We start from the raw sequence: 12,459 nt of genomic DNA, 5'->3' as shown, positions 1-12,459 counted from the left end.
TAAACCTTATTTTCAATAAGCAATCCTGAAAAATATTTGGGGGTGCTTAACTTTTTTCCAGGTGTATAAAATCAGATGGTGAACGAATGAATACTCCAATATGGTGAGTTGGTGTGGTTGTGTTACATACCAGCAGCATAGAAGCAACTGGAATCTGGATAAACTAATGTATACCTAGTCCTCTGATGAATGGGTCTCCTGAAATGAAGTACAGTGAATATGAGGTACATGAAAGCACGTGAAACATGTTGATAAGTTGCAACCATACGTCACAGACAAACGTTTGGTGAACTAGCTGGACCAGGATTCTGGAAAGGAGACCATCGAGTCTGAGGAAAATGAGGATGCAGCCTCAGGTCATCACAATACATCCACTAATGGGGATGACACAGCAAATGCTTATCTGGTGGTCTTTGAAGAGCCAAATGAGGAGTCAGCAGAGATGGAAGGAATTTCCAGTCCCACTCAGCAGTCAAACACAGTCACTGGGGTTCTGATTAATATAAATGGGATTAATCAATGATTTCTCATATCTAGGATGATTATTTGGTTACACATTTAATGAGTGAAAGGACATGCTTTCTTTGCTCTCCAAGCTATGATGCTGAAATGTGTATCAGAATAGTAGATTACATCTGATGGAGTTTACATCATTCTTTGTGAAAAATGCTCCAAATCTGGTCAACAAGTAATGTTAGTCTTCTCAGAGAATGTTGAAGTACAATGGTGACAGCATTCAGATTTTTCTGAATTTTGACAATGATTAATTATTTTGTGAAGCTTGAAATAAAAATGAATTGATGGTTCCTAGATGGAACTACCATTGCTATCAAGCATAACTTCAGTAGGAGACCAAGAAATTAACGAGGTTGGTCATAGACTAGATGGAGGCAAGCTGTGCAAAACTGATGGGCATACGTAAACAAACATGCATTTGCAGAATATTTTTATTAAGCATACAGTTCCATCTGATAATTTCTTGAAATTGTTCCATTACCAAATACACTTGTAAGGCAGTAAAATGCTGGCTGCAAGTGTAATAGGGGAAGGCAGGAGGAGTGGTTCACGTGGTGAATTCTTGTAATTCGTGCAATAACTATTACACAAGCAACCTGAGTGAAGGTGGAGAGAGAGAGGGGGCCAAATATTAAAGGGGACCAGTGATGTGTCCCATTGGTGGGTGTTCCACAATAAAGCAGCAACATCATCAAATGTACTCCCACCTTTAAACAGAACACCATATCCCTAAACCTAAGAAGATGTTCCACGACCTAGGTGCATCTTGAGGGGTGCAAAAAAAACAGAGTGGAATGAGATACATGGCTCAAGCAAACAAGGAGGTCACTCTGTCAACCACCAACGAAGGAGTGTCAACATCAAGAGAAGAACCCCCAAATACCATATGCCTGGACAGATGTATGCTGCAGTGGTTAGTGAGAGGCTCCTGTTTAAGAGACAGTGGGATCTTTCCATGCAAAGTCAAGTAGAACTGAAAAAGATGAACATTTACTGTCTGATGCTAGAACAGAAACAGTACTGCCAGTAACTACTGAAGCTTGGGCCATATACAACAGAGAAGATCAACTGAGGCAGGAATCAATCCCTTTGACATGGTACAAAGAGGAGGTGTGGTGCCAGTGAGCCAGGTTAGCTGACACTGAGAGAGCCCTGACAAAGACTCAGCAACCTCAGAAAGTCAGCAGCCAGCTACTAAACCACTGTAGCTCTAGAGAGTCTGCTTGTGGTGTCACAGTGAGCAGGAGTAATACCTCAATGCTCTTGAGAATGAGAAAAAAATCCATGTAAATATCTCCCAGTGGAACATCGATAATTTGTGATTTACAATACTAAAATTCAGGGTTCAATTCCCTGTGATGGACACAACAGGTAGCCCATTGTAGCTTTGCTTTAAAATAAAACAATTTATCATTTAGTTTCTGCTGTAAATGTTTCTGTTCTTTTGTGTATTCACTCCGTGTTTAATTTGAGGGTATTCAATAATCTTTTTTGTTTTTTTAGTGATGAAGTTTCAATTTTAAAACATACAGTTAGCGTTTTGTAATTTTCTTTCATTTATTTTGCTGAAAGAATTTGTTTGGTTACTTTGTGTTAGGTTTAATGTTAATTTTCTTTTATATTGTATTTTGAATTTATCATTTTCTTATGTATTTTGAGTTAATTCATAATTTTTATTAAAGATTTTAGTTTCTTAGCTTCATTTTACTTTATATGCAATTTTTTAGTCTTTCTGCTCTTTTAAACAGACTATTTAGTGACGTTAGAGCAAGTGTGATTGATAATGTATACTGAAAGAACAAGTATTCTTAATGTTTTTGACTCCCCTAAATATTACAGCTTTTAGATATGAAGCCGAAATAGGGATTGGTAGACTGAAGAAATAATGTCAAGACTATGTCTCAAACCTTAAACTTGTTTGTTTACTTTTTTTGCAATTGCATTTTCATCTTGTTTCTTAAGATTTTTTTATGTCCATCATGGACATAAATCTGTAGCAATACTGAATGAATAGCAAAACTGTCCTATTTGAAACAGTGTAGTTAAATGAAATACGTAGTTAATGTATATGCTCTCTTGGGAAATATTGTTCCCGATATAATTGCAATGTTATCACTGCATGTATGATCACTATAATGCCTGGTGAACAACACACACAATACAAGCATAAGACAATGTGTCATAATATAATAGCATATTTATACAAACAAGTATTTTTAATATTTCTCAGTTATATTTCCCCCTTCCTCCTTTCCACTGGCCATAGTAAGGCTGATCACAGTTTTGCTGCAGCTGGCCAGATTTCCTCTTAGAGTGACATTCTGCACACTCTACAAGGTCGAGAATGTGTTAACTTAAAATTATGAATTGATTATATTAATATATTTCCCCTTCCTTTTCTGATGAAGTTTATGTTGTGACACTTCTACCATCCTCTCAGCCTCTTCCACACTGATGATCCTAAAGTCTGGCTGCTATATACTTTATATGAAAATAAATAATTCCTAAATAAAATATATAGTTACAAAATGTTGCCTAGAATTGCCATCATTTTCTCATCTCCTGCTTGCACGATTCTTGCCACCTCTTATGGTCAGCTTTCAAGGATACTTTATATGCAGTATCTATAAGATACCCAATCATGCAGTGTTGTAGATAAATCAACACATACCATCAGCCTGCACCGTGATTGCCAATCAAATGCTCAAAACTGAGCTTGATGATGTCTTTTAAACTACAGCTTAAAAATTTCTGTTGTGGGATGTTTTAGACATTTGTGCAACATAGAAGAATTGATCATGCAGTGGTAAAAAAAAAAGTGATCCTGTCAGAAGCGTTGTGTCCGAAAGGGCAGGAATCCCATACATAAACAAATGATACAGGATGTCAATACAGTTAGAGCAATAAGTTAATAATTGCTATGGTACATGTGTCATGTCTGCCATATAAATATTAAATTATATCCATGGCCTGCATGCATATTAACCACAGACTATGTTAGAATCATTGGGTATCAACAGTTATACAGCCACTGTTATTTGCTAGGTAGTCAAATAAATTTAAAAACTACTCTACACAACATGCAATGATGTGTTTACTAATAGTACCCAGCTTTTATTTGATTTCTCCAAGCCTGTTCCCTTGGCTGTGGTTTCGCTAGATAGTAGATAGGGACAGTGGGAATTTCATTTATCCTTTCATGTGCGTCACTAATTAGATGACGAGGCATTTGGCTACCTTAAGAGTCATAGTGGTTGGCCATTTTTGCTGTAGGCTGGCAGAACAATACTAAATAATAATAAAGAAGAACAAATGTGTGATCCCTATTATAAACACTACCGTATTTCATGATACTAAAAAGAAATACATGGGAGGAAGAACTTTTTTTCATACCATGTATAGAAATTTTTCATGGATGTTCAAGGTCAACTAATAATAATTAAGAATTGCAACAATTGTACATGTTCCAAGTAAGTATATTACATACAACTCAAGTGGAATATTAACAATAGAACTATTACCTCATGCCTATTACAGTCAATCCAACTAAACAATCTAGATTACCTCAAATAGGCAACCTATTTGATTGCCAACAACTGCATATTCCTAGTATTTAAATAAGTTATAGTTAAAACTACAATTGAGACAAAGGCAAATCCCCATCTGATTTATTTTGTTATGAAATACATCCCTGTTACAATGGTAAATAATGGTGCATATAAGAAATAATCAACCAGAAACATCTCTTATTATGTCAGACATTGGTAAGACACACTAGTGGTAAGTCTTCATACATAGCTTCAGTGTGGCTCTGTCTTTATGTTAGAGAACTGGAAGTGGTTCAGTTTAGTTTTGATACTTCATATATATATGATGCCATCACTTTGGTCTAAAAAGAAAAAATTACATTACATCAGAAAAATTTCTTTTATACAATACAACAACTGCTAAACCATTATTGTTTTTAATGTTTCCAAACGCAAAGATGAAAATCTTACACAAGTTCTATCCTTACAAAATAACATATTTGCAGTTTCAAAGAGTGATTTGTTTTATAAATATAATGATAATTGTTAACTACAGAAATTAACAGAATCACATTAAAATATATATTTAGTGTTGCTCAATACTAATTAAAAAAAGACAAAAAAACATCATATATTGATTGTGTCAAGTAGCTTAACATTATCAGCAAGTCATGCATATTAAACATTTAAGTATAAAAAAACATCTTTTGGATGTGTAAAGTCCAAAAAGGCCTCAAGTCTAGCAAATAGTTTATTTAACTCTTAGTGTGTATTCATCAAAATCGGTTCATGAATATTATTTACAAATAAAAAAAGTTATGGTTTGTACAACTTTTTTATAACCATCAAAGAATGATTGCAATTATACTTGTCATAAGACAGTATTAGAACAATTACATTTATTCTGTATTTTATATGAATATGACAAATATAGTGTGGTTGGAATACTATTATTATACATTTTTCTAAATCTTGAAAATCCCTAAAGGACTAGATAAAGAATGCAGTGTTTAAAAATGTAATAGGCCTAATACTAGTGTCTTATGGCAAGTATAATTGTAATCATTGTTCACTTGCTTGTAAAAGGCATACATACCATAACAACTGCTGTTGTATCAAATGGCTTGTACGATTAATATTCTGACCATTGCTGCTTTTGTTCTATCCCAGTCAACCTGAAGAGCTCTGAACTGAGCAAAACACACCATTGGCAATGGAAATGATTAACATAGTGTGGTTGGAATACTATCATTATACACTCTTCTAATTCTTGAAAAGTCCTAAGGGACTAGATTAAGAATATAGTGTTTAAAAATATAATATGCCTTATATAATAGTGAAAAATACTTAGTGACTGATTAAACTTACTCCTTTCATGTAGTTGTAAACATCAATCTTCTCATTCTGTGAGTGTGCTCCATCATCACAAGCTCCTATAGGAAGAAGAAGAACATTCTTCCCAGTAACCTCCTGAAAGGTCAAGGTCACTGGGATACTGCCTCCCTCTCTAGTCATATCAGGGTCAACTCCAAAAACTACAACATAAGTAAATAAAATACTAATAAGAAGTCACATAATTCCCAATGTCATATTTATACAATAGTCATTTTGTTTACAAGTATATTATTCAAAAGCAATGAAAAAATAAAAATTATTTTCTGATTTGATGTAATGTTTTCTTTTGCATTATCAACTTTATTTAATCTAATGAAAACTGAAAATCTTTTCAACTATTAATGAATTACAAACAATATAATAATAAAAGTTTACTAGAAATTGCATTATGTTAGTAGATTTTCCTGAAAGCTTAAAAACCATAGAATGTTCTTAGAGTTTTTAAACAATACATAAAAGTTTAATGTCAGCAAATATCTTGTACTTAGGCAATACCTTCTAGCAATGTTGTGGATTGGAAACCAAATTAATAGAAGTGGCATATCATAATTTATGGAAAGACTAACAAAGAATTATTAGTGAACAATGATTTTACCTTTCAAAATGTTGTCACTGTTACTGTAATCTGGTGTTATAGTATGATATTTTTGGTAAAGATCAAGACATGCGGTAGAGTGTCATACAGCCAAAACAACCCGCTGCAGGACACACCGTGTTATTAACAGGAGAGATAGCTTAACGATATTTCACCTTCTGTATCTTGGACTGTGGTAATTCAAACTATCACATATTTTCAATGAATGTGCGTAACAATAACATAACAAATTACAAGGCAATCCATTAAGAAATACCTGAGATATAACATCTCCAATTTTGACTGAGTTTCTTCCTTTTTTTCATTTCTTTTTCTTCAAACAAAAAGTGTGGAAACTTCATTTGATAGAAAAACATACTTAACCTTTACAGATTTTTTTCAAATTTGGCACACTGATAGATCTTTTCAATTTACACTTAGGAATCTCATTTGGTGTAAAGTTAAGCAACATGTGCAAAGTTATTGAACAAAATCCACTCAAATTGGATGAAAACTTTTGCAGATGCCTATGCAAAAATCACATGAGCTATCAATCTAACATTTTTACAACAACTTCACCTAAATGTGGACTGTTTCTAGTTTTTTGTCCTTTGGATTAAAGACAGCTGAGGTGAAAGGTGAAAGTACAGGCAAATACACTAGTATTGGTTAGGCCAAGCACACTAGATTAGCAGTTTCTAGCTCAGGTTTTCAAAAGAATAATACAGGTGGATGGTTATTATAGATTACTCATTGCCAACTTTTCAGCACAAGTTTACTATATTTTATGAAATTATCCTAATTAAAGAGCATTTAGCATCACATTATATTAGCTTAAGCAATTAGCATAAATAATGATGCTTCAAAATACTGTACTGATTGATTGGGGGTGATGACAAGAAACAGTTAATCTAAATTCTATGGTGTTACTATAAAGGAAGCTAATAACACTGTTTAAGAGAGGAAAACCTACCACCATATATTTTAAAGAATCTGGTTGGTTCTATAAATTATAGGTCTGTTCTGAATAATAGGTTTGCATCTTCTTTTCTTGATTTTCTTACTTGCTGTGGTTTGTTGGTGTGTATTGACAGAAAGTCATGATATCTAATCAAAAACACCACAAGTTTAAAAAAAAAAAAAAAAAGGTGCAGCCAAAGAAAGGTTTCAGTGTGTGACTTAAAGGAATGAATTCAAAATTGGTAACAAAACTGGTAGTTACACTTATGGCATTGAAAAGAATTTTACAGCAAATATTCACTCCTTAATTAGCTAGGCCATGTATTTTGTTATACCCACCCGTCATGCCCCAAGTTGAACAAAAAATGTGGCCTAGCTAACTAAGGAGTAAATATTTGCTGTAATATTTTTATCAATGCTATAAGTGTAGCTACCAGTTTGGCTGCCAATTCTGATTTCATTCCTTTACGTCACACATTCAACCCTTTTTTTTCACACCTAATATGTTTTTAATTAGATCAATTTATATCTGACACTTAGATTGTTTTCTATAAATAAGAATCTTTTGTTTGCTTGTTGTTTCAATAAACAAAACTTAATATATTCAATAAAAACGGGGATTTCTATGATATAACCAGTTTACTGGTACAGGCCTAGCCTGTGAGAGTTTTTAGTATACTATTAACTTTTTGACGCATGTTTGTGATAAATGTTGTGTTTATAGTCAAATTTTCTTAAATAATTTTGGCCCTTGTTTACAATTGGTCTGTATATTTATAATCATGCTTGTACTTATCAACTGGCTAAAATATCCTAGTGCTTCTTACCAATCCTGAATACTCAGAATGTATGCTCTCCCATCATACAGAAATAACCCTTTTGTGTGCAAATGTAAGCATGTTATATGGCAACGTAAACAGATAAATAAAAAACATTACACGGCTCTTTCTGGATGTCATGGCCATTTTAAATTGTATTCACTATCTAGCACTGACTGAATTTGTTTGTATAGGTTATCTAGATTTTGTAACGATACTGCTGCTTAATATTTTGAAAAACTGATAACAATTCTATTAATACACATAGCTAAAAAAATTATTAAAACCCCAATTTCTATTTTACTCTAATGCAAAAGTGATACTAGAATGAGAATTTTCATAAGTTAGTATTTTTGTTTAATTCAATCAATCCATTCATAATTTCCTTTTCTGGGCAAGCAAGATCTATACAAATATACAAACTCATAGCTAGATGTTCATATTACAAAAGTTGAAGTCAATTTTGAAGAGATATAACAGTAAAAAAATTTGTGTGATCAAGCTTGAAAACTTGGAATAGGTTAAACTTGCTTGACATGAGTTACATGAACTTTGTATTCAAACCTGCAAGTTTGAAATGCTAGTTTCTACTTTTGTTCACAATATTACAAGTTTTTATGCTTTTTAAAACTTGGTGAAAAGTGACACAGAAAGTCCTTTTAAAAGTGTATCAGCAATTACAACATCAAGCCTTTGCCAGTGTATTTGTATTTTTGTACAAAGCTTAACAAGAGATATTTCCAAAATAGCTATCTTTAATTTCGAACTAATAGAGGGAAGCACATTAACAACATCCATCATTAACTCTTGTCTGACTGAATAGTTGGATCTTTATCTTCACTTTTAGAGGTCACCTATAGCCCCAAATTGCAAAGAAACTTTTGCAGCAACAAGAAGCAAACATCCTCAAAGTCATATATAGGTATGCTAACTACTAAGCCACGAGTGTTCTGACCAGTAGAAAGAAGTAAGCTGGACTTAAATTTTAATGGTTATATTTTGGTTTTGTAATTAAAAAATATTATGAATTTCCAGCATCTTCTATATTTGGATACCAAATATCAAATATTTTATTTTAAAGGACATGATAATTACATTATAAACAAAGTGAAAGTAGCACCAGGTAAGGTTATACTAACTCATGGTTATTGCAAATATATTAGCAGATAAAAATAGGCATGAAAACAATTTTGCACAATCAAAGTAGAACAACTACTGTTTATTGGGGAAACTGAACTTTCCTTTTAAGGATTCCATTACAATATTAATTAACACTTCCCATAGAAAGGTCAAAATTCTAAGTATACAACTTCTAAAGAACTACTGTACCTGAAAAAGACAACTGAAAAAAAAGACTCATGAAAATTATCTATGTGATAATCACAAAAATTGTTACCAGCAGTGAACTAGGAGTTTATTTACAAAAATAATTTATGAGAGATAAAAAAATCCATGAAAAATAAAACCTTTATTCTTCTATATACAAAATCTCAGGTTGTAAGCACCTTTCTTCAGTTAATATCACTAAATACAGGGATAGAGTTAAAGGGATCATTCAAGACTTTAAGGCTGTGAGGTTTTATTATTTTTATTTTTTTTATCAAGATTTTTCTAGGTTTTCAAAGTCTTCTACAAACCTTGTTAATTGTTCCACAAATTTGGAACAACACATGGGATACAAATGATGCATGATTTTGTAATATAATTACTTAATTTATGTAATAGTAAAGTAGAAGAGAGATTTGTAACAATGAAAAAAAGATCAGTGAAGTGAAGGGATAAAATAATTAAAAATTATAAAAAAAATTTACTTTTTATAATAAGTATACTAAATAATGAGGATCATATATGTTTACAAAATCCCAATTAATCACTATTTTGTGTTTTTGGTTTTTATGCAATATGTATAGATACACACACACAATTTGTCTACATATTTACAACTTTGCAGTTTAGAAACTGTAAATAATATGCAGCAAGCTGTCATGAAAAAGAAAACTTTGTTGATGCCATTACATTTGATGGTACCAACTTCAAATATTTTGTACTGATGAAACTTTTGTTTTTGTTAGTTTATCACAAACTTCATTAAGACTAGAAGTTTGAAATATTCAACAATATGATAATAAATTGGCACACAAAGATTTATAAACATAATAAAGTGTTTTATTTTTTGGGGGGAATATACTACATGTTTCAACAGAACATTGGTCTGTTTTCTTCAGGTAACAATGTTCTGTCAAATATTTAGTAGGCTCCCCCCCAAAAAAAATAAACCATTTATTATGCTTACAAATCATTGTTTGAAAATTAATTATTATATTACCATAGTGTGCTTCAATACTCAAGTAATTGAGAATATGGTCATGAAAACTGATATAGCGAGTGTGAGGCCAGTCTGTGTTACCACTAGTCATATTTCTAATGTGTTAATGCTATTTCTAATGTGTTAATGTGCAAGATCAGCAAATAGTCTCCCAGTTTACCTTATATTCAGTTGTTCACATCCTGGGCAGATGATCAGAGTAAAGTATGTATCTGTACATACAACTATATTGGTCCTTGATACAATGTCAATGAGTACTTTTGTCTAATACCAGGGTTCCTCAGATTAGCCAAGATACAACAGACACAGTAGTGGTCTAAACATTATATATATCATCAACTTTCATGAACAACAACTCTTTAGGTGTGAACTAGATTAAGCAAGTGAATTGTAATTAATGTCAAATTTTATTATGTCATTTTACAAATCAGATTTCAGGTATGAAATAATAACCCAACTGTTATTTTTATTTTTATCTTAATTAACTTATCTATCATTCACAAGAACTGGCAAACCAGTAAGCAAGCTTTCTTGTTCCCAGAACAAGTCAAAGACCAGTCAGTAGAGTTAGGATTACACATGTTGTGAATTAAAACATTGCCTATATCATGCTAAGAAAAACTATGAGAAGTTCAAAGAAAATCTTTTTATGTTTAGACATGCAGACCACTACTTACTAACCTGTTTTCATGGCTTTCTGCCCTGCTTGATAGTGAGGGTGGGAGGGGTCACTCATCCAAGGTTTACCGCCATGAAACATATAGGCACTGAGTTAAAAAAAAAAAAATCTTATTTATATATACTAATAATAAAAGTAATATATTTTCAATGATGTCTGTTGAGGAAAGTGAGCCATATATGAACATGTATAAAAGATGAACTTCTTACAAAAGCTAGGTCAAAATAAAAATTAGTTTACAATACCTTCTTCACATTAAATAGCTTACACATGTTGTAACAGTCGATATAAAATACAATACTCCATCATGAACAATATGACTCCAATGTTCTTTACACAGTTATAAATCATTTTTTATATTCTCCAGAAAATTATATCAAACATCTAAAAACAGCCTTCAACATTATAATTTAAGATGCTGAAACACGAAAAAATATGTATTTTAGTGTATTCTCTTAGAAAATGCAAAGTATATATATATATCAAACATTAGAATTTCAATATACTAGAATTAGTTCAAAGATACTTTTTAATTTTGATACAAGCAGTGGCTCAACAATGGCTTCCCCAACTCCATTATAAACAATAATAATAATACATAATGATAAACAAAACAAACAATTACATACAAAAAACACTAAATTTGCTGTATTCATTAATGCTCTCTGTTTATACTTCAGGTTTACATTGATGATACATTATGGTAGATTCTTTCAAATGTAAGCAAAAAGTATCACACAAACAAAAAAGCTGCATATATTTTTAACATCATCTTTACATATTCGACTGCTTGTATCAAAATTAAAAAAGTATATTGAAATTCTAATTTTTTGATACATACATACTTTCCATTTTCTAAGAGAATACACTAAAATATTTTTTTTCCTGTTTTAGTTTCTTAAAATGTTGAAGGCTATATTTTTTAGATGTGTGTTAGAATTTTTTATGCAGCAATATAAAAACACAAGTAGATACTGCTAGCAAGTCATCTTGAGTGTTGTTGATTGACTAACAGTTAATGGGTGTGTTAATCACTATATTATCCAGTTGTTTTTTTGTTGTATCTATGAGAATGTTTGTTAGTAAATATTAAGCTTTGTTTGTGAGTTAGGCCTATCATTAGTTTTAGAATTTCTCTTGAAATGTTATTTGTGAAGTTTGCCTACAAGTGGACCTAACTAGCAGAGTTTGTGCTTTGTAGTTGAAGTAGTAATAAATGCTTTTTTTTTTCTCATTATTATTATCATCATCATTACCTGGACTGGACTTAGCACTATTTTACTAAATAATCTAAAAGAACCTGTCAAACCACAGAAACTGTTACAACATTGGCATTAGAAGTGAGATCATTTTAGTAAAAATAAAATACAATATAGACTAAACTTCAAGATGACAACATGTAACAGTGGAAAGTTGACAAATAAGTTTACAGAAAATAAAAACAAGATCAAGAAGAAATTTATGCAAAATTAAAGGATCAAGAATAAAGACAAATGTTTAAAAGAAAAGTACAGAAACCTAAAAAAGTCAAGAAGTAAGAGATGGGAATAAAAAAGAAATTACAAGAAAAAGATTTAAAGTTTAGAGAGGAACAAAGCACAAAAATATTTTACTGAAGATAAAAAGTTATTTGGATATATATATATATATATATATATATATAT

General features: G+C 31.5%; 1 protein-coding gene across 1 annotated transcript in view; it reads right to left on the bottom strand.

The window, feature by feature from the left end:
- Positions 1-4,167: 4,167 nt before the first annotated feature.
- Positions 4,168-12,459, bottom strand: part of LOC106464998 (cytosolic non-specific dipeptidase-like) — a 64,910-nt gene continuing 56,618 nt past the window's right edge. The window contains exons 10-12 of the mRNA XM_013925188.2: positions 10,798-10,883; positions 5,412-5,578; positions 4,168-4,405 (exon numbers count right to left, since the gene is read on the bottom strand). Coding sequence (XP_013780642.1) covers positions 4,358-4,405; positions 5,412-5,578; positions 10,798-10,883 — 301 coding nt within the window. The 3' untranslated portion in view covers positions 4,168-4,357. The remainder of the gene's footprint in view (positions 4,406-5,411; positions 5,579-10,797; positions 10,884-12,459) is intronic.

Source organism: Limulus polyphemus, unplaced genomic scaffold (assembly GCF_000517525.1).
Source record: "Limulus polyphemus unplaced genomic scaffold, Limulus_polyphemus-2.1.2 Scaffold1807, whole genome shotgun sequence".
Taxonomy (NCBI): Eukaryota; Metazoa; Arthropoda; class Merostomata; order Xiphosura; family Limulidae; genus Limulus; species Limulus polyphemus.
The sequence above is the reverse complement of the archived record's forward strand: the minus strand, read 5'-3'. Positions and strand labels throughout refer to the sequence as shown.